This window comes from Somniosus microcephalus, chromosome 31 (genome assembly GCF_052327205.1).
Source record: "Somniosus microcephalus isolate GS21.2 chromosome 31, FLI_Smic_1.0, whole genome shotgun sequence".
Classification (NCBI taxonomy): domain Eukaryota; kingdom Metazoa; phylum Chordata; class Chondrichthyes; order Squaliformes; family Somniosidae; genus Somniosus; species Somniosus microcephalus.
In genome coordinates, this window is record NC_141017.1 from 38454995 (window position 1) to 38477980 (window position 22986).

The window sequence follows — 22986 nt, forward strand, 5'->3', positions numbered from 1 at the left end:
GTCGCTGGGTCCCTGACCGTTGCTCTTTGTGTCTTGAATTCAGGGCATGTCCTACTTACAGTCCCAGCGCTACGTGCACCGTGACCTGGCTGCCAGAAATGTTCTGGTGGAAAATGAGAATGTGGTGAAGATCGGAGACTTCGGGCTGGCCAAGGCAATCCCGGAACACCAGGACTATTACCGCGTAAAGGACGACGGAGACAGCCCCGTGTTCTGGTGAGTTCCTGCACAGCAGCGGGTGGCTGTTACTGGTGAGAATGTGGAACTCGCTACTGACATGAATCAGTCATTCATGAAAGAAAGACTTATGAAATAATACTGAGCGGCCTGCGGGTGGCGCTGTCCAGGGAGAGTATAAATACTCGGGCACGGGCCCAGCTTGCGCAGGACATTCTTAACAGGAACTAGTGAAGGACACAACTAGACCTCCATGTTGTAAAACAGTTGATTAAAGCTTTGTTTAACGCTTAGACCAAGTGCCTAGTAGTTTTCTTACGTCCGCTACCACATGGGGGCAAATAGCATAGATTAATTTACAGGGAAGCGAGATAAGTACATGGAAATGATTCGAAGGATACGCTGAAAGGGTGAGATGAAATAGGGTGGGAGGAGGCTCGTGTGGAGCATCAACACCAACATCGACCAGTTGGGCCGAATGTGCGGTAAATTCTATTTAATTCTCAACACAATTCGCCAACGATCCTAGCTCCTGTTCTGAAGGCGCGGCCTCGCGTCGGGCCACAGACTCATGACCAATAACAGCCCTCTGCTGGAAATGGTCATTCTGCACGTGTAACCGCAACATTGAATGTTGCCAGGCTATTTGACTACGGAAGCCATCGCAGCCAGCCGCTGTCCTGTCCCCGCGTATTTCCACACGTGCGCATTGCCGCCGGTTGTCAGTGGGATAATTAATCACGGTGGTTCCCCCTTCCTTAGCCAAGGGATGCTGAGGCACCACCTCCCTAGCTGAGAGCAGCCAACTCCGAACAGTATTGCCCCTGGTACCTTCCTGGTGTGTCTGTGTCTAGGCGCCACACCAGGTGGGACGCGAGCCAGTGTGAGGGAGTAAAGGGAGGTGCGTGTCTTTCATCTCCGCCTACTTCCATGACATACGTTAATGTTTGAGTGTAGCTGTGGGTGTTGGGTGTTACTCCGGGTGCCTATTTATGCTCTTGTGTCTTGCTCCAGGTACGCCGTTGACTGTCTCAAGGAAGGAAAATTCAATTTTGCTTCTGATGTTTGGTCATTTGGAGTCACGTTATACGAGCTTCTGACATTCTGCGAGACCCGCCAGAGCCCACCAGCGGTGAGTCTCTCCCAACACACTTACACATTATCTTTGTTTTGAGAAAACCCATCTGAGCTTTTTTCCCCCTCTCTCCGTCCCTTGCCTGTCCCCTGCACGTGTGACCTGGGTTTTGAGATTAGTTGTTGTTTTGTGCTGTGGGATTGGGGCTGTCCGACTGCATGTACAACACAGGAGATTTTCATCCCATCAATCTGGGCTGGATTGGGACTCAGCTCCTAGTGGGGGAGAAGGCCAGTGTCGAACCTAACGTAAGAAAACTACCAGGCACTTTGTCTGAGTATTAAACACGGCTTTAATCAACTGTTTTACAACATGGAGATCTAGTTGTGTCCTTCACTAGTTCCTGTTAAAGAATGTCCTGAGCAAGCTGGGCCCGTGCCCGAGTATTTATACTCTCCCTGGACAGCGCCACCAGCAGGTCGCCCAGTATTATTTCATAAGTCATTTCCACATGAATGACAAGATTCATGTCAGAACCCACTGCACTGCTAACTAGCCTGTGCCCATGGTAACTGTGGAGGGTCCAGGACCAGCCAGAACCATTCTCTGCAGCGAGGTCTCTGACCCCCCCACTCGCCCTTTCCCCACAGCGACTGTGGCAGAGATCGGCATCAAGACGGGAGGCGGACTCCAGGTACCAACGTGCATCGCACGACCTGCCGTCGCTCCTCCGACCCCCCTGCGCACTCTGCCACACCGTCTCCCATCAGCGTGGCCTGGGAGCGTGCCTGGCGCGTTTGCTGAGGCTGTTTCCTGTTCAGGTTTGAGTTTCAAAGGGCTCGTGTAATGTCGTGAGTGTATGAAGTGATGACTGGGACTTATTCAGATATTTTTAAACATTCCTCTCAGAAATTTATTGAGATGATTGGAGTGACGCACGGACAGATGACAGTGGTGCGACTGATTGATCTGCTGGAAAGGGGGCAGCGCTTGCCTTGCCCAAAGTCCTGTCCCTTGGAGGTAAGAACAGAAATTGCGGGCTGGGGTGGGGGGGGTGCGGTGGAATGTGTCAATGTAACAATCGCTTTTAAAATGAATCACCGCTATCAGCACAGTGTTTCCTCGCCTGACAAGTAGGCTCTCCCCATGGCTCAGGAAGGTAAATGACCAGGGCCTCTCAGCTTCCGGATTTATTTTCTTCCTGAATTTGGATCCAAAAGGCTCAGGGGGAGCCAGTGATGAGCTTGATGTGCAGTTTCTCTGGTTACAGGCAGTTTAGTGCTTCAGGTGCTGGACTGGAACCTGCCACCCCGACCCAGTCTGGCCAACACGTGGCTCCTCTCCACTCCGCAGTTGACTCTTAATGTCCTCTGAAGTGTCCGAGCAAGCCACTCCGTTTTACAGATTGAAGAAGGCAGCAGTTGACCACATCACTTTCTCGGGGCAACATCGGGATGGGCGATAAATATGGCCTTGCCAACATCACCCATACACCCTGTGAATAAATGTATATAAAACCAAATGAATGGGGAGAGTATTCCCCTGGTCACAGTGCCAGTGGAACTCGCGGTTGTTCATACTTTAGCTGGAACGAGCCAGCGCAGGAAGTTTGATGATGTCACTGACAAATGGTGAGCAGAGGAAATCCCCCTTCAGTGTTTATAATGTGAAATCTACGGGTTTAACAAGCAAACTACTTTTCAAAGGAACAGTTAAAATACTTGTAAGTGAATAAACTCTTATAACCAGCTTCACAAAGCAGCTGGCAATATGAACTAAATGGTACAGTTTTCAAGGGCATGTTGGAACAGAGAGACCTGGGGGTGTAGGTACACAAATCTCTGAAGGTGACAGGACAAGTTGAGAAGGCTGTTTTTTAAAAAAAATAATGAAATCCTGGGCTTTATAAATAGAGGCACAGAGTACAAAAGCCAGGAAGTTATGCTGAACCTTTGATAAACCACTGGTGAGGCCCCAGCTGGAACATTGTGTCCAATTCTGGGCACCGCACTTCAGGAAGGATGTCAAGGCCTTGGAGAGGGTGCGGAGGAGATTGACCAGAGTGGTCCCAGGGACGAGAGACTGCAGTTATGTGGCGATACTCGAGAAACTGGGGTTGTTCTCCTTAGAGCAGAGATGGTTAATGGGAGATTTGATGGAGGTGTTCAAAATCATGAAGGGTTTTGACAGAGTAAATAAGGAGAAGCTGTTTCCAGTGGCAGGAGGGTCGGTGACCAGAGGACATCAGATTTAAGATAATTGGCAAAAGAATCAGAGCTGAGATGAGGAGAAATGTTCTTAGTCAGCGAGTTGTTGTGATCTGGAACGCGCTGCCTGAAAGGGCGGTGGAAGCAGATTCAATAGTAACCTTCAAAAGGGAATTGGATAAATACTTGAAGGGAAAAATTTGCAGGGCTGTGGGGAAAGAGCAGGGGGGAGTGGACTAATTGGAGAGCTCTTTCACAGAAGCAGTACAGGTACAATGGGCCGAATGGCCGCCTGTGCTGCACCATTCGAAGTTGACGAGCATCACGAGCTGAAACCTCAGCACCTCCTCCTCCTGGCTGTTTAATGACTCTCCTCGCTCTCTCCCCAGATTTACCAGCTGATGAACAAGTGTTGGGATCCTGACCCGGCTCGGAGGCCCACCTTTCAGGAGTTGGTTCCATTCTTTCAGAAGCTTTATGAAAGATACAAAAAGATCGGAACTTCGAGCATTCTGCAGAATTTATAAACACCCAACGGCCCCCAACCAACCTCAGTCTTTCTTCATATTTTCTTTTCGGTGACTCTGTAGAAATGCTGCAGAATTAATCGGCAGCAACTGAATGATTTACACTTTTCGATTTGGCAGTCTCTCTGCACTCTCTCTCTCTCTCTGTTTCTTTGTGTGTGTGTCTCTTCCCCTTCTCACTTATTAACTCAGTAGAGCAAAGAAAGAAATATTCAGTGCATTTCACCACCTCGGGACGTCACAAAGCCCTTCGCAGCCAATGAAGTGCTTCTGAAAGAGTCGTCACTGTTGTAAGGTCGACAAAGGCAGCAGTCATTTTGTGCACGGCAAGCTCCCACAAACACCAGTGAGATATACGAGCCGATATTCTGTTTTTCTTGGTGTTGGATAAGAGGTGAATGTTGGCCAGGAGACTGGCAGAGCGACTCTTCACAGTGCCTAAACAGGCAGGCCAAGGCCTTGGTTTAATGTCTCATCTGTAACTCTGGTATCTCGTCTGGATCATTGATGTCCAGTCAAGAGTTTGATGAATGGAAGCCTAAAGATCTGACTGAGAAAAAGACATTCGGTCAAGGTCCATGTTTCTGACTCCTTCCAAATGTATAGGTTGGGAGTTTGAATTTGTTCTGCAGTAGAGATAATCAAATATAAATAGACAGTCATCCGACGCTTTGTATTTAAACTCTGCCATAATATACTCCGTGCAGAAGTTGGCAATGGCTGCTTCAGTTGGTTAGGTGGGAATAAAATTCAACTCTTTCCCTGTGGAGGATGCCGCCTGGCACCTGTGAGATTCTCACCTCTCGATGGTGCTTAATCAAATATAAATTTATTCTCTGGTATTTTGCTTTGCTACATGATGGGACTGATCACATCAACCTGTTATTGGCCTCCTCACACTGAGGTCCCAGCGATGTCCCTGCCCAGTAACAGTCTGACTGTTACTGTTACATCATTTTAGCATTACAAATATTTGGGTCTTGTTATAAAGTGCCAACAGACCTGTGTGTTTTGTATATTTTTTGATTTATTAAATAGTTAGAAGCAAAAATGCAAAACAAAACAAAGCTTCCTCACCAGGAATCAGCAACAGGGTTTGTCGTGTTGGGAAATCACAACCATCAGTGCCCAGCACGGCATTCCTTGCACCGCCTTCCTCTGTAATCTGGCCCTCACTTATTGCTGTTACATGCCCGAGAATGAGTTTCCGAACGGGGCCTTCACTGCCAAATATCCTCATGCAGCAACATGTTGGGTTTCTGTGCAGGTTCCCCTGCACCAGTTACTGCATGTCCCTTCCTTTTATAACTGTGCAGCCGACTGCAGCGGCACTTCTCACTGTGGTAGGACACTCGGAGCTGCCTACATGAGCCAGGGAGTTAGACGATGTTCTCCCTGAACTGGCAGCAGGCAAGGGAAACCTTGTTACAGTGTCAGACCACAGCTGCCAGTATAATTGGGCACTGTACCATCATACAAACGTACGATATCCTCTGTGTCTGACACAGGGGGCAGGGGCGAAATTGCTGGACTCGAGCACTCAGCCTGGCGGGTGTGAGCAGGCGGTGATGGGCCAGCCCCTTTCTGAGCTTCTGATTTCCTTTTGCACTTTTTATAGCGGTGTACGCACACACTGTCCCCCGTCTCCCATTCTGTTGGTATTCGGTCACTTTACAAATTGTGAGGCAGTGAAATTGGAGGATGAGGCTGACTGTCTTCACAGAATGTTTTCGGTGCTAGTACCAAAGTGATAGTTACACAGAATTGTGGAGTTGACATGATGCAGCTAATGCTTAAGGACCCACTCATTAGGGAAACTGGTTGGAAGGAGTTACTGCGCTCAGTCATGGCAGTGATGTAGAGGGAGTCCCCCCCCCCCCCCCCCCGGGTGCCCAGTGAGCACAAGCACTGCTAGATGTGGTATTGAGAAGGTGCCACGTTTGATCTGCAGTCTGTGCTGAGGTAGCTGCTCTCGGCACTTGGCCCATGGGATCACATGGAATGTGGCTGAGGAACTGCAACACCTTCCTAAGAGATGAGATGAGATTTTGGGTGGAAGATGGGTGCAGAAGTATCTCTGCTGATCTTCCAATGCCATCGCTCTGTCAGACTCATTAATTCTTAAAGGGCAGTCTCCCCGTTGAGGTCCGAATGGTTTTCAATAGTTTTTTTTTTTAACTGGCTCCTGATGATGAGAATCCGTTTGATTCTCAGCTGCTCTCGTTGTTGGTACTGGCAGAACGTTTCAGGCTTTGGATGTGATTTCGGGTCTTTGAACTGTGCCCGAGTTTAATGAACTTATCACGGTGACTGACTCAGGAGGAAGTTGGTCACTTTCCAGCTCCCTGAGCCACAAGGAATGTGATGACACGAACCCAGCTGCTTCCCTGGACACTGTCTTAATCAGGCTGCTTCTGGTTGCATGCTGTGCTGTGGGGAAAGCCAAATGGCACTCACTCCACCACCGGCGCACCGTGGCTGCAGTGTGTACCATCTACAAGATGCTCTGCCGCAACTCGCCAAGGCCTTTTTGACAGCACCTCCCAAACCCAGGACCTCCACCTCCAAGGGCAGCAGGCGTATGGGAACACCACCACCTCCAAGTTCTCCTCCAGGTCACTGACTTGGAAATATATCGTCGTTCCTTCATCGCCGCTGGGTCAAAATCCTGGAACTCCCTCCCTCCCTAACAGCACTGTGGGAGTATCTTCACGACACGGACTGCAGCTGTTTAAGAAGGCGGCTCACCACCACCTTATCAAGGGCAATTAGGGATGGACGATAAATATTGGCGTTGCCAGAGACACCCACATCCTGTGAGCAAAGAAAATGAGGAGAGAGTGCAAGTAACATGGATGAAGCGCTGCCCTCACAGATGATCATTTGACAATGTGCAGTAATTGCACACCAGGCCAGCTCCAGACCCTGAGTGCTGATCCAATTACTGACGTTTACCTGTTTTGTCTTGTCCAGATGTGTCTTCTGGGGTGAGATGCAAAAAGCAAATGCACTTTGGATTGGAATGAAGAGGGGACACTTTGTGTTGATGGTCTACCTGTTGTGGAGGAGGAGCAGAGGGTGGGCGAGTTCCCAACACTCGCCAACCAGCCGTGAGCTTGCTTTGTTCCTGCTGAGACGAGTGGAGTGTCTGTGGGAACGAGAAACCCTGACCTTTTTCTGACCTGTCCAAGCAAACAACAGACTTGGGACTCCAGGAAACTGCTTCACCACATCGCTGAACGGGAACTAGATTCAGGCAGAAGACCTGGGCTGAAGCAGACGGGGATGTAAATAGATTGTTTGAACTGGACTGAATCACAAAAGATTTATGGGACTTTTAAAAATTATTTTCACGGTTATACTTACTGATTGTGATTGTCAATGAGGGGGATAATGTATATCATGTTAAATAGTTTGCACAAGTTAAAAATACATAGCCAATATACGATTGAAACCGAGTGTCATTTTTATCCTAAGTTCACAGTGGTGGGCGCAGCTTGCCTTGTTTTGGAATAGTGTATGTGCATCTCTCGTATATATACACGCACACACATATTTGCACTTTGTAGACAGGACCAGGCCAGATTGGACCCAGTTTCTGTCCTACTTCTCTGTCTCTGGAGAAAGCACTTCTCTTAAGGCTCCCAAAAATGACTTCATTATCCCGGGAATGTGATTGGAAATATCATTATTTGTGTGTTTATGCTATTCAGCATGTTCGATGGTGTTTAAAGTCTTCCCTTAACCTCACCCTTTTATCTTTTTCACTCTCATCAAATTGCATCCCCATTTCCCCACACCATTTATTTATGAATTGCATTGAAATTCATTTAATTTGATGGATTGCATTAAAGGGAGCAGTGCTTTTTTACGCTTTTGAATGAGAATGTACGTATCTTAATAAAAAAAAACTTGCTTTTTTAAGTCCCGATTGTAAACCCGCCAGCCCATACACTGGCTGGGCAGGAATCTGCAGCTGTGGTCTTGTGTGATGTGGGGAGCCAAACCCAGGTCAGACTTTGAGATCCTGGGTTTGCCCTTCCCCGTGTGTCCATCGACATTGTGCTTGTGTCCGCTTCACTCCTGCACCGTGAGTTAGAAGACCCAACGCTGGGTGACGTGCGCATGTCCTCTCCACACTGTTACCCTCCCTTCCCCCTAAAGTGTAAAACTAATATCGGCCCCTCACATCTGTCCACTACACCCTGTGCTTTTGGAAAGCGACCCTGTGTGTTTCATCCGTTTTTAAAATTTAAAAACTATCTTTAGTTGCACAAGTAGGAGGGAGGTCCCACACATCTCGCCAAACATCTAATGATTTGATGAGTGGCAGCGATAGAGACGGATTGTACAGTGGGTTTCCTTTACTGCAGAGAATGACACACATGTTATAGGTTCAATGATGTTGCCAATGATTAAGGGAAAATGGGACTTGAAATTAAAAGTCCATTTTATTTGGACTATATGTAAATATTTATTTTACTCTTTTGAACTGAGCATAAATGCAAATTCACTTTGTTTTTCCTGCAATGTTTATTCTGATATTTTTAGAATATGTAATGTCTGTGATTTTTAAAGTAATAAACTTTTAAGTTCCATTGTCTGGTTTTCTTTGTTATTGTCTCCTGACCTGAGCGCAATGGAGGACGGTGAAGAGGTGTTTCCCCCCATGGCTCAATTAGTGAATGTGGAACTGAGTCCTACAGACCAGAAATTGTCCCAAGTTTGATCTCCAGTCTGCATGAGGTTAGCTAATCTCCGCCAGGATGGCAGCGCGGGCAGTACAATTGGCATCGGTGCCCATCGACTAAGGAGGTTATTCAGATAATGCAGGAAATACTCAGCAGGTCAGGCAGCATCTGTGGAGAGAGAAACAGTTAATGTTTCAGGTCAGTGACCTTTCATCAGAACTGAAACGTTAACTCTGCTCCTCTCTCCACAGATGCTGCCAAACCTGCTGAGTATTTCCAGCACTTTGTTTTTATCTCAGATTTCCAGCATCCACGGTATTTTCCTTTTTGTAAGGAGGTAAATCAATCGGCGCTCTATCTCGAGCCGGCGAATGACCCCTGTTGAAAAATGCATTTAAAAAAAAAACATTCTCGGGATGTGGGCGTCGCTGGCAAGGCCGGCATTTATTGCCCATCCCTAGTTGCCCTTGAGAAAGTGGTGGTGGGCCGCCTTGAACCCTTGCAGCCCTTGTGGTGATGGTGCTCCTTGATGATGCTCACGATCCAGACTGGAGGGCTGCCACCGCCCTTGACCATCTATCCCAGAGGCTTCGCTAAACAGGGAAGAAAAGCTGGGTGGGAGGGTATGCTGTGAGGAGGATGTCGTGAAACTCCAGTACGATTTGGACAGGTTGGGTGATTGGGCAGAAACATGGCAAATGCACTATAATGTGGATAAATGTGAGGTTATCCACTTTGGTGGCAAAAACAGGAAGGCAGATTATTATTTGAATGGCAATAGATTGGGAGAAGGGGAAGTGCAAAGAGACCTGGGTGTTCTTGTGCACCAGTCGCTGAAGGTAAGCATGCAGGTGCAGCAGGCGGTTAAGAAGGCAAATGGTATGTTGGCCTTCGTAGCAAGAGGGTTCAAGTACAAGAACAAGGATGTCTTGCTGCAGTTGTACAGGGCCTTGGTGAGACCGCACCTTGAGTATTGTGTGCAGTTTTGGTCGCCTTACCTGAGGAAGGATGTTCTTGCCATGGAAGGAGTGCAGCGAAGATTCACCAGGCTGATACCTGGGATGGCAGGAATGACGTATGAGGAGAGATTGTGTCGATTGGGCTTATACTCACTGGAGTTTAGAAGATTGAGAGGGGATCTCATCGAAACCTATAAAATTCTGTCAGGCCTGGACAGACTAGATGCAGGAAGGATGTTTCTGATGGTCGGGGAGTCCAGAACCAGGGGTCATAGTCTAAGGATAAGGGGTAAGCCATTTAGGACTGAAATGAGGGAATTTCTTCACCCAGAGAGTGGTGAACCTGTGGAATTCTCTGCCACAGAGGGCGGTGGAGGCCAGTTCATAAAGTATATTCAAGAAAGAGTTGGATATATTTCTTAAGGCTAAAGGGATCAAGGGATATGGGGAGAAGGCAGGGACAGGGTACTGAATTTGGACGATCAACCATGATCTCATTGAATGGTGGAGCAGGCTTGAAGGGCCGAATGGCCTACTCCTGCTCCTATCTTCTATGTTTCTATGTAAAATGTGCAGAAGTGGGAAATAAGGTTACATTTTCACATAATTTTACGGTTTTTAAAACTTGTCGCCTGTATTGAGCTAATAAATATATGCAGTGTGACATGAATCAGTCATTCATGAAAGAAAGATTTATGAAATAATATTGAGCGGCCTGCGGGTGGCGCTGTCCAGGGAGAGTATAAATACTCGGGCACGGGCCCAACCTGCGCAGGACATTCTTAACAGGAACTAGTGAAGGACACAACTAGACCTCCATGTTGTAAAACAGTTGATTAAAGCTTTGTTTAACGCTTAGACCAAGTGCCTGGTAGTTTTCTTACGTCACAATGGTTTTAGGAAATTAAGGTGTATAAAGTTCACAAAGTTGACATAATTCTAACCCTTTATGTACGGCCCGATAACCACGCCAAGCACAAACCATATAGTGCATGGAGTATGCTCACCATCTGTTGCCAGAACTGAAGATAGAAAGACAAAGCTTAGAAACATAGAAGATAGGAGCAGGAGTAGGCCACTCGGCCCTTCGAGCCTGCTCTGCCATTCAACGAGATCATGGCTGATCATCCAAACCCTAGCACCCACTCCCTACACCAACAGCCATCCCACCCAAGCCCTATCCCCGTAACCCCACGTATTTAATCCCCCCTAACACTAAGGACCAATTTTTATCATGGCCAATCAACCTAACCCGCACATCTTTGGACTGTGGGAGGAAACCGGAGCACCCGGAGGAAACCCACGCAAACACGGGGGGAATGTACAAACTCCACACAGACAGTCACCCGAGGCTGGATTTGAACCCGGGTCCCTGGCGCTGTGCGGCAACAGTGCTAACCACGATGCCACCGTGCTTGTATTTTATAGCAGCTTTCATGTCTTTAGGTTGTCCCAAAGCACTTCACATTCTTTTGCACTTGTTGCAGTCACTATTATTATGTCGGCAAGCATGACAGCCAATTTGTGCACAACAATGTCCCACACAGCAAATTAATGAATGACCAGATAATCTTTTGTTGGTTCTGGTCATTGGTTACATGTTGGCTGCACAAGTGTCAGCCTAGATTTTGTGCACAAGTCTCTGGCGTGGGACATGAACCCATGAGCTTAGGAACATAGGAACAGGAGGAGGCCATTCAGCCCCTCGAGCCAGCTCCGCCATTCAATGAGATCATGGCTGATCTGTGGCCTAACTCCATATACCCGCCTTTGCCCCGTATCCCTTAATACCTTTGGTTAACAAAAATCTATCAATCTCCGATTTAAAATTAACAATTGATCTAGCATCAACTGCCATTTGGGGAAGAGAGTTCCAAACTTCTACCACCCTTTGTGTGTAGAAGTGTTTCCTAATTTCACTCCTGAAAGGCCTGGCTTTAATTTTTGGACGATGTCCCCTAGTCCTAGAATCCCCAACCAGCGGAAATAGTTTCTCTCTATCTACCCTATCTGTTCCCCTTAATATCCTGAAAACTTCGATCAGATCACCCCTTAACCTTCTAAATTCTAGGGAATACAACCCTAGTTTGTGTAATCTCTCCTCGTAACCCAGCCCTTGAAGTCCGGGACCTTCTGACTCTTAGGGAAGAGTGCCACTCACTGAGCATCACCCTGCTCTCTTTATCCCTCTCTGGCATTAATCATCCTAATGTGACCTTGGATGTGCACCTGTCGTGGCTGGCAAGGCCACTTCACGGGGCATTAAGAATCAAATACAGTAAACTCTTGTTTAAACGGCACTTAATCATACGGAATACTTTAATAACCGGCAAAATAGATAACCGGTAATCTTGGCGAATCCATCCAGCACTCGTTTTGCCGAGTCCGAGTTTCCTGCGGTGGCTGAGTTAGTGGTTTTTATTTTTGTTTGTGTTAAAACTTGCCTTGGTAGGTGTACCTCTCTGTTATCCAGAATTTTTCATCAGCCGGCACCATCCTGGTCCCGTGGGTGCTGGCTAAGAAAAGAGTTGCTGTACATACATATGTCGGCCAGATCAGCTCGAGGTGACAGGTTCCCCTCTGCGAAGGACAACAATGCACCGGTTGTGTTTTTACAAGAATCTGGCCCATTTTGTCAGCCATTGTTCCTGATGCCAGCTGACAAATGATCAGACTTTATTGAATTCAATTTCACAACTTGCCATCATGGGATCTGAACTTGGAGTCGCTCGTCCAGTACCGTAACCACTACACTGCTGGGTATTGAGAGGCATTCATTCTGGGACTGGGAGATGGACTGCAGAGTCTTTACAGGCCCTGTATTTTGCTATGTTCCTAAATGCAAAATAGATTGGGAGTTGAACGTGGTGTTTACTCATGACTCGAAAGCAGTTTGATCACGTGGGGCGAACTCCCCAGGTGTAATACACAATCTGGCACATTGCCCCATAAGATTGGACACCTCTGCCTGGGGTTGGCAACTCTGGTTGGATGTATTCCTGGAGGTATCACCACATGACCCTCTGACCTCCAACTACAACGTCCCCACACTCCCGCCATTGGTCGCCCAACACAACCAACCTCACGCTGCCCCGCCTTCCCACACCAATTGGAAACTGAACAGGCTCTTGGTTAGCCGATTGGACGATTCTTCACTGTCAGTCAAACCACCCTTTTTCGCCCCTCTCCAATATTTCAATAACGAATAAATAAAAGTGTTCTCAGAAAATGAAAAAAAGACATTGTTTTTAATGCCCCTATGATTTCTCTCTAGGGTTGCTGGAAGCAGTGTCCAGGAGATTAATCTTTAATTCCTGGAGACTCTGGGACAATCCTGGAGTGTTGGCCTGGGATCATACATTGGGAATGGTCACTTGGCTGAGGTTCAGAACACAAAAGATCACTGGGAATGGTGCCTCCACATGCACGCTCGTGTTCAGAGCTTTGCTATGCATGCAGGTGGTGGTTGAATACGAGCACGTGGCTTCCATCGGTTTGCTCAAAGCCTATCAGGACCATTGGGCACTGAAAAGATTTGGTGCATTGTAAATCCGACCTGGTAAATAAGGGGAAAAACTCAGAAATGGTTTCAGTGTAGGTGGGTCAATTGTACTTTATTATGGCGACCCTCGCAAAAGGATAGCATTCAAAGATTAATTGATGGCATTTGGTGTAAACTACAGCCCACTCCACTGGACCGTCTGAAACAGCAACTTGAGCAAGAAGCAGCAGATGTCAACAGAAGACAAAAGGGGTAGATGATTCAAGGAGTGTCTTTCATGATCTCTGAGGGACTTGCATTGAATTATACTGCACAGAAACAGGCCATTCTGGCTGGCTGTCAGCCGTGACTCAGTGGGTGGCACCCTCACCTCTGAGTTACAAGGTTGTGGGTTCAAGTCCCACTCCAGAGACTCGAGTACAAAATCTAGGCTGACGCTCCAGTGCAGTACTGAGGGAGCGCTGCACTGTCAGAGGGTCAGTATTGAGGGAGAGCCGCACTGTCGGAGGGGCAGTACTGAGGGAGCGCCGCACTGTCGGAGGGGCAGTACTGAGGGAGCGCCGCACTGTCGGAGGGGCAGTACTGAGGGAGCGCCGCACTGTCGGAGGGGCAGTACTGAGGGAGCGCCGCACTGTCGGAGGGGCAGTACTGAGGGAGCGCCGCACTGTCGGAGGGGCAGTACTGAGGGAGCGCCGCACTGTCGGAGGGGCAGTACTGAGGGAGCGCCGCACTGTCGGAGGGGCAGTACTGAGGGAGAGCTGCACTGTCGGAGGGGCGGTACTGAGGGAGCGCCGCACTGTCGGAGACGCAGTGCTGAGGGAGCGCCGCACTGTCGGAGGGGCAATACTGAGGGAGCGCCACACTGTTGGAGGTGCCATCTTCTGGATGAGACGTTAAACTGAGGCCCCGTCTGCTGTCTCAGGTGGACGTAAAAGATCCCGTGGCACTATTGGAAGAAGAGCAGGGGGGTGTTTCCCGGTGTCGTAGGCCAATATTTATCCCTCAATCATAGATCACAGATTATCTGATCCTTATCGCATTGCTATTTGTGGGAGCTTGCTGTGTGCAAATTGGCTGCCACGTTTCATAATTACACCGGTGACTATCAGTCCCGTGCAATAAAGTTATAAGTAGGTTCACAGACTCCCAGGCCGCCTGCCTTTTCTGCGGCCTGGAGGAGTCCGTGTTCCATGTTTATACGGAGTGTGAGAGGTTGCAGCCCCTCTTCCATTATTTGAAGGGGCTGCTCCTCGATTTTTGGCTGCACTTCAGTCCCACACTCCTGATCTTTGATCATCCGGTGTGGGGAGGGGGGAGCAGGCAGATCGGGGGACCTCCTTGTGGGACTGCTCCTGGGCCTGGCCAAAGTGGCCATCAACTGGTGTGGGCGGTGGTTCGGCCCGACTGCCTACCTCTCTTCCGCGGCCACGTTCGCGCCCGGGTGGCCCTGGAGATGGAGCACGCGGTGTCTGCCAGCACGCTCGAGGCCTACCGTGATCGGTGGGTACTGCAGGGACTGGAGTGCATCATGCCGGCCAACCAAATTTTAATTTAAGTTGTTAAGATTCATTTATTTTTAAGTTACAGTTTATTTGTTTATGGGTTGCTCAAAAGAGTACACTTCAAAAAGTTCTTCATTGGGTCTGAAGTGCTTTGGGATGTCCTGAGGTGGTGAAAGGAGCTATAGGAATGCAATTCTTTCATTAATTGGTGTGTAGACTCCACAGTGAGACCCTGGCCTCCTATCCCTCCATTCCTTTCTTCCTCAATTGTGCATCAAGCTTTCCCTGAAGTGCACCAATGTTATGTGCTTCAGTGTCTGGGAGGGAATTCCTCTCAAATTCTCCATGTGCTTCAGCCTCCTCCCCCCCCCCCCCCAGCAGATCTCGCGAGACTTGACAACAGCGGAAGGAGTTGTTTTGCAGGATCAGCCAATCAGAGTCCGCGTTACTCCGCGGTGCAGGGGCCGCGCCTGATCACGTGCTGATTTAATCCGTCGGGCCAATGAGAGGCAGCGATCCTGTTGCTAAATCAAGATGGCCGCGACCGTGTCCGTTCGTTCGCCGGCGAGCGAGTTCAGGGAAAACGGCGAAAATGAGAGAAGAAGGTGGGAGGAGGGAGCGCGGTTCCCGGGCGGCGAGCGGTGGCTGGAGAGCAGCGGCCAACGAGATGGAGGGGAAGCCGGCGGCTTCGAGTGCGACGACGACGACGAGGAGGAGGAGGCCGCGGCGTCGCACCGGCGGACGCCCGAGGAGACGTTGGCCGAGCTGGGGGAGGCGGAGAAGGAGCAGCGGCTGGAGCGGAGCCGCCGCGAGTTCCGCAACCGGCGCAAGATCATCATCCGGAACCTGCCGTCGGACATCATCACTCAGGTGAGGGGCGGCCCCGGGTCCCCAGGCGGGGAGGTGAGGTGAGGGGAGGCCGGGGCCTGAGGCCTGTCGGGCCGCGCCGCGCCGCCGGGTCCCGGATGGAGCCCGCCTGTCAATCAAACCCCGCCCAGCGCGCGCTGCGTCACCGCAGGCTGCAGATCCCCAGGCCGGCTCTTTGTCTCGGTCTCTGCAGGGGTCTCAGCCAGTGACTTTCAAACTGAAGCATTTAGTGGAATCTGCACCGTAACATTGCCAATTGGGGGATGGGGTGCTGAACTCGTGACTTATTTAAAATTACAAATTGGGGAATGCTGAACTCGCGACTTTCAAACTAAATGATTTGAAATCTGCATCTTTTTTACCTTTTTTTTGCATTTTAGAAAGAGGATAGGAGCAAGAGTAGGCCATTCGGCCCCTCGAGCCTGCTCCGCCATTCAATGTGATCATGGCTGATCATCCAAGTTCAGTACCCGGTCCCTGCTTTCTCCCCATACCCCTTGATCCCTTTAGCCTTAAGAAATATATCCAACTCCTTGTTGAATATATTTAATGAATTGGCCTCTGCTGCCTTCTGTGGTAGAGAATTCCACAGGTTCACCACTCTCTGGGTGAAGAAATTCCTCCTCATTTCTGTCCTAAAAGGCCTACCCCTTATCCTTAGACTGTGACCCCTGGTTCTGGACTCCCTGACCATCGGGAACATCCTCCCTGCATCTAGTCTGTCCAGTCCTGCCAGAATTTTATAAGTTTCAATGAGATCCCCCCTCATTCTTCTAAACTCCAGCGACTACAAGCCCAATCGACCCAATCTCGCCTCATACGTCATTCCTGCCATCCCAGGTATCAGCCTGGTGAATCTTCACTGAACTCCTTCCATGGCAAGAATATCCTTCCTCAGATAAGGCGACCAAAACTGCACACAATACTCGAGATGTGGTCTCACCAAGGCCCTGTACAACTGCAGCAAGACATCCTTGCTCCTGTACTCGAATCCTCTCGCTATGAAGGCCAACATACCATTTGCCGCCTTAACTGCCTGCTGCACCTGCATGCTTACCTTCAGCGACTGGTGCACAAGGACACCCAGTTCTCGTTGCACTTCCCCTTCTCCCAATCTATTGCCATTCAAATAATAATCTGCCTTCCTGTTTTTGCCACCAAAGTGGATAACCTCACATTTATCCACGTTATATTGCATCTGCCATGCTTCTGCCCAATCACCCAACCTGTCCAAATCATCCTGTAGTTTCTCGGCATCCTCCTCACAGCACACACGCCCACCCAGCTTTGTGTTGTCTGCACATTTGGAGATATTACATCTAGTTCCCTTGTCTAGACCATTAAAATATATATTGTGAATAGCTGGGGTCCAAAGACCGATCCCTGCGGTACCCCACGAGTCACTGCCTGCCACTCGGAAAAAGACCCGTTTATTGCAACTCTTTGCTTTCTATCTGCCAACCAGTTCTCTATCCAAGTCAATACCTTGCCCCCAATCCCATGTGCCTTAGCTTTACACGCTAATCTCTTATGTGGGACCTTATTGAAAGCCTTCTGAAAGTCCAAATACATCACATCCACTGGTTCTCCCTTATCTATTTTACTAGTTACATCCTCAAAAAATTCCAGTAGATTAATCAAGCACGATTTACCTTTTGTAAATCCATGTTGACTTTGTCCGATCCTGTCACTGTTTTCCAAGTGCTCTGCTATTACATCTTTTATAATGGACTCTAGCATTTTCCCCACTACCAATGTCAGGCTTACCGGTCTGTAATTCCCCGTTTTTTCTCTCCCACCTTTTTTGAATAGTGGGGTAACATTAGCTACCCTCCAATCCATGGGTACTGTTCCAGATTCCATCGAATGTTGGAAGATGATCAGCAATGCATCTACTATTTCTAGGGCCACTTCCTTGAGTACCCTAGGATGCAGATTATCAGGCCCTGGGGATTTATCGGCCTTTATTCCCATCAATTTCGCTAACACCATTTCCCTACAAATACTGATTTTCTTTCACTTCCTCCCTTTCATCAGACCCTATGTTCCCTGACATTTCTGGGAGGTTATTTGTGTCCTCCTTTGTGAAGACAGAACCAAAATATGTATTTAATTAGTCTGCCATTTCTTTGTTCCCCATTATCAATTCCCCTGATTCTGACTGCAAGGGACCTACGCTTGACTTCACCAATCTTTTTCTCTTCACATACCTATAAAAGCTTTTACAGTCAGTTTTTATGTTCCCTGCAAGCTTACACTCATATTCTATTTTCCCTTTCTTAATTAATCCCTTTGTCCATTTTGTTGAATCCTAAACTGCTCCCAATCCTCTGGATTACTGTTTTTTTTGGCCAATTTATATGTCCTCTCCTTCGATCTTATGCTATCCCTAATTTCCCTTGTTAGCCACGGTTGAGTCACCTTTTTTGTTTCATTTTTATGCCAAACTGGGATGAACAAACTAGCTTTAATTTCTTTTGTTAGCCGTGGTTGGATCACTTTTCCTTTTGGGTTTTTATGCCCTATGTTTGTTGCAAATTATGCATTATTTCTTTGAATGTTAGCCATTGTATGTCCACCTTCATACCTTTTAGTGTAGTCTCCCAATCTACAGTACCATGGCCAACTTGTCCCTCATACCCTTGTAGTTTCCTCTGTGTAAATTGAAGATGTTAGTTTCAGATTAGACTGCATCACTCAAACTTAATGTAAAATTCAATTATATTATGGTCACTTGTCCCTAAAGGCCCCTTTACCACAAGATTATTGATTAGCCCTTTCTCATTACACAGTACTAGATCCAGAACAGCCTGTTCCCTGGTTGGTTCCTCCACATACTGATCCAGGAAACCATCTCGCATGCATTCCAAGAATTTGTCCGCCACACTATTAGTGGGAATTTGATTTGCCCAGTCAATATGTAGATTAAAGTCCCCCATGATTACCATATTGCCCTGTTACATGCACTTCTAATCTCTTGATGTGCCCTACATTACCATTACTGTTTGGTGGCCTATACACAACTCCCACCAATGTTTTCCACCCTTTGCTGTTTCTTAGCTCCACCCAAACTGACTCCAGTTCTACATCACGATCTGCTGAGCCAAGGTCTTTTATCTCTACCGTACCGATCTCATCCCTTATTAACAGCGCTACGCCACCTCCTTTTCCTTTTTGTCTGTCCTTCCTAAATGTTGAGTACCCGAGAACATTCAATTCCCAGCTTTAGTTACCCTGCAACCATGTCTCTGTAATGGCAATTACATCATACCCATTTACTTCTATTAGTGCCATTAATTCATCCACCTTGTTGCGAATGCTACGTGCATTTAGATAAAGTGCCTTCAACTTTGCCTGTTTAATATTTTTCTGCACTTTGACCCTCTTTACTGTTGGCCTTTGTTTCTGCTCCCGACTAGTTTTGCTGACTCTTTTTCTAACTTGCACTTCCCCCTTTGTTTCTCTCTGTTCTGGGCACACACTTCAGTTCCCAGCCCCCTGACAAACTAGTTTAAATCCTTCCAAACAGCACTAGCAAACACCCCTGCGAGGATGTTGGTCCTGTTTCTGCCGAGGTGTAACCTGTCCAGCTTGTACAAGTCCCACCTTCCCCAGAATCGGTCCCAATGCCTGAGGAAATTAAATCCCTCCCTCTTAGACCATCTCTCCAGCCATGCATTCATCTGGTCTATTCTCCTATTTCTGCTCTCGCTAGCACGTGGCGCTGGGACTAATCCTGAGATCCTGCTTTTTAATTTATTTCCAAGCTCCCTATATTCTGCTTGCAGGACCTCGTCCCTCATTCTACCTATGTCGTTGGTACCAATATGGGCCACGACCTCTGGCTCTTGACCCTCCCCCTTCAGGATGTCCTGCAGCCGCTCAGTGACATCCTTGACCCTGGCACCAGGGAGGCAACATACCATCCTGGAGTCACATCTGCAGCCACAGAAACGTCTTATCTGTTCCCTTTACGATAGAATCCCCTGTCTTTATTGCTCTCCCGCTCTCTCTCCTCCCCTCCTGTGCAGCTGAGCCACTCGTAGTGCCACGGACTTGGCTCTTGCTGCATTCCCCTGAGAAACCATCTCCCCCAGCAGTATCCAAAACGGAAAATCTGTTGGGAGAGGGAGATGGACCCAGGGGACTCCTGCACTACCTTCCTAGTTCTTTTACTCTGTCTGGCTGTCACCCATTCCCTGTCTGCCTGTGCACTCTTTACCTGCGGTGTGACCACCTCGTTAAACGTGCTATCCATGAAGATCTCAGCTTCGCGGATGCTCCACAGTAACTCCAGCCGCAGCTCCAGCTCCGAAACGTGGATTTCGAGTAGCTGCAGCTAGGAGACACTTCCTGCAGACGTGTTCGCCCTGGACACCGAAAGTGTCCCTGACTTCCCACATAGCACAGGAGGAGCACTGCACGCTGCCGAGCTGCCCTGCCATGTCCTACCCTTAATTTAAAGGAAGTAAAAGGAGTAAATTAAAGAATATTAAATGCACTAGGGACCTTACTTCACTTTAACGACTGGATTGTAGAAATACTCACCGGGTCCTACTTGCCAATCAGCTCCTTCCCTTGTGCCGAAGTCATTTTTAATCTCTGACGTCACTTTCGAATGTTGCCTGTTGAAGTTCGCTCTCGCTGCTGCTCCCAATAGCTCGGTCTGGGCCTCGAGCCTCTGGCTTTATTTCCTCGCTCCTCCTTCGCCTGTTCCCTCACAGGTCGGTCCGCTCTCGCTGCTGCTCCCAATTGGGCCGATACACACGGGTTTAGAAGAATGATCTTGTTGAAACATATAAGATTCTGAGGGGGATTGACCGGGTGGGTAGATGCTGGCTGGAGGGTCTAGATCTAGGGGCCATAATCACAGGATAAGGGGTCGGCCATTTAAGACTGAGATGAGGAATTTCTTCACTCAGAGGGTTGCGAATCTTTGGAATTTTATGCCCCAGAGGGCTGTGGATGCTGAGTCTTTGAGTATATTCAAGGCTGAGATGGATAGATTTTTGGACTCGACCGGAATCGAGGGATATGGGGATCAGCCGGGAAAGTGGAGTTGAGGTCGATGATCAGCCATGATTTTATGGAATGGTGGAGCAGGCTCGAGGGGCCGTATCAAGCATGGCCAGGTAAAAGTAAATTTACTTTAGTTCAACCAGGTATCTTAATTGCAAACACAATAGTCTCCACTGTGTGTGCTCCCCCCCCCCCCTGCCAATACACATGAACACACGTGACTCTACTCTCAGCCACTAGAAATCCTTGCTGCCTCTGAGTGAGACAGACTGTGTAGAATTACTGACCGTATTGTTCTGTACACCTGGGCTCAAATGACTTTCCCTTTGGAACTATTCATGGGGTTGGTGCCAACAGATCAGAGTGGATTTGAACCTCGGTCCCAGAAAGGTAAAAGCAGCATCATGCGGGCTGACCTCGCCAGCCAGTCCTCGTATTCTTACAAAATCAACTGTTTTTGGTAATGAAATAATCCAATTTTGCAAACTTGTAATCCAGTGAACTCTGGTGCTATTCTGTCACATTCATTGTCAGGCCATCTGCAAACATCCGGATGTAACTGAGCAGGCAAGGCCAGCTAGGGGAACACGGTAACTGCAGGGCTCGGTGAACTGGACAAGTTCGAAGGTTGGAAAATGGAATGTATTCTGCATGGGAGCAGATTCATAAAAGCAAAATTATAATTTGATAGCAATCCAGTGAGCATTTATGGAAAAGCACAATATTGCAGGTGGTAGAAAACTGAATTAAAAACAAAATGCTGGAAATATTCAGCAGGTCAGGCAGCATCTGTGGAGAGAGAAACAGTTTACGTTTCGTGTTGATGACCTTTCATCAGAACTGGCAAATGTTAAAGATAACAGGTTTTAAGCCGGTAGGGAGGGGAGGAAAGACAAAAGGGAAGGTCTGTGGAAGGCGGGAGAGATTAAATGACAAGGGATGATTGTATACAAGCAAAAGGAGATGGTAATGGGACAAGTGAAGAAACACAAGATGGGTCGAGAAGAGGTGTAAATGGGAATAGCAGAATCATCAACAGCTGCCATTTGAAAGAGTGGGGGCAGAGGTTATGGTCTGAAATTGTTTAACTCGATGTTAGAGAAACATAGAAGATAGGAGCAGGAGTAGGCCATTCGGCCCTTCGCGCCTGCTCCGCCATTCAACGAGATCATAGCCGATCATCCAAACACGAGCGGCCGATCATCCAAACCCTACACCGACAGCCATCCCACCCAAGCCCTATCCCTGTAACCCCACGTATTTAATCCCCCCCTAACACTAAGGGCCAATTTTTATCATGGCCAATCAACCTAACCCGCACATCTTTGGACTGGGAGGAAACCGGAGCACCCGGAGAAAACCCACGCAAACACGGAGAATGTGCAAACTCCACACAGTCACCCGAGGCCGGATTTGAACCCGGGTCCCTGGCGCTGTGAGGCAACAGTGCTAACCACTATGCCACCGTGCTGCCATAATGTTGAGTCCAGAAGGCTGAGAAGTGCCTAATTGAAAGATGAGTTGCTGTTCCTCGAGCTAAAGTTGGGCTTCGTTGGAACAGTGTAGGAGACAGGTCCGAGTGGGAGTGGAGCAGAGAATTAGTGACTGGCGACCAGAAGCATTTCTGGAGTATGGCAGAGACTGCATGCACATTAGTATGTCCCTGGTAGAGAAATGTGCATTTCACTGAGCTCTCGGGAGCTAAAAGCGTGAGTATTTTCTAATTAACTAAATTAATTGTTGAATCAAAGTTGCTTTATATGAACAGCACTTTTATAAATTCTTACTGCAGCAGAATCGGTTTCCTCTTCTGAACTCATTTTGCTCAAAATCCTGTATTCTAGACTCTGATTTTGTTACCCATTCCTCCATGTTGTGATGGATGATGTGATTATATAAAGTGCTTGGCTTAGACTCGACCATTGACATCAGAGAGAAGTATTCTGTCATAAATTTGACGGTTCTGTTGGGATTTTAGATAACTTGATGTTTTCTTTAATTTACAGCCCATACCTCTTTTTTTAATTTAAAGGAATATGTGCTTTTTAAAAAGTCGTGGGCCAAGTTGAAATGAAGGTGTTAATTGTCCCTCGGCACTCTGTCGGAGCAGAGTCCAGCAGCAGCTTATTGAGGCACTGCTGCACAGATTATACGCGGATGGCCCGGCTGTTTGGCGACCTGATTCCAAAGTGCGACACGGTATCATCATTTGTACCAAGCTGTAAACGTGAAAGCAGGCAATGTCCAAATATCAAGAGATAAGAATTCTAAACCGCCCCCATTGTTGAATTTTGTTTCTCCAAAATGGTGAACCTGGCCATATTCAGGACAGTCCAGGCCAATAAAACTGGATTTTGTTAATTTTTTTAAAGGCAAAGGTTCTGTCAGAAATACTGGAAGTTTTACTGTCTCTTTGTGACATGAGTTGACGTGTGTGATCTTGCCTGTTCACCCTTTCTC

The 22986-nt window shown here is 48.0% G+C and overlaps 2 protein-coding genes across 4 annotated transcripts in view; both read left to right on the plus strand.

Moving 5' to 3' along the window:
• Nucleotides 1-8584, plus strand: part of tyk2 (tyrosine kinase 2) — a 141710-nt gene extending 133126 nt beyond the window's left edge. For both annotated transcript variants that reach the window (XM_085971866.1, XM_085971867.1), the window contains exons 21-24: nt 44-216; nt 1192-1309; nt 2162-2272; nt 3849-8584. In XM_085971866.1, coding sequence (XP_085827992.1) covers nt 44-216; nt 1192-1309; nt 2162-2272; nt 3849-3986 — 540 coding nt within the window. In that variant the 3' untranslated portion in view covers nt 3987-8584. The remainder of the gene's footprint in view (nt 1-43; nt 217-1191; nt 1310-2161; nt 2273-3848) is intronic.
• Nucleotides 8585-15142: 6558 nt separating this feature from the next.
• The window catches only part of raver1 (ribonucleoprotein, PTB-binding 1), a 46585-nt gene continuing 38741 nt past the window's right edge, over nt 15143-22986 (plus strand). For both annotated transcript variants that reach the window (XM_085971869.1, XM_085971870.1), the window contains exon 1: nt 15143-15510. In XM_085971869.1, coding sequence (XP_085827995.1) covers nt 15175-15510 — 336 coding nt within the window. In that variant the 5' untranslated portion in view covers nt 15143-15174. The remainder of the gene's footprint in view (nt 15511-22986) is intronic.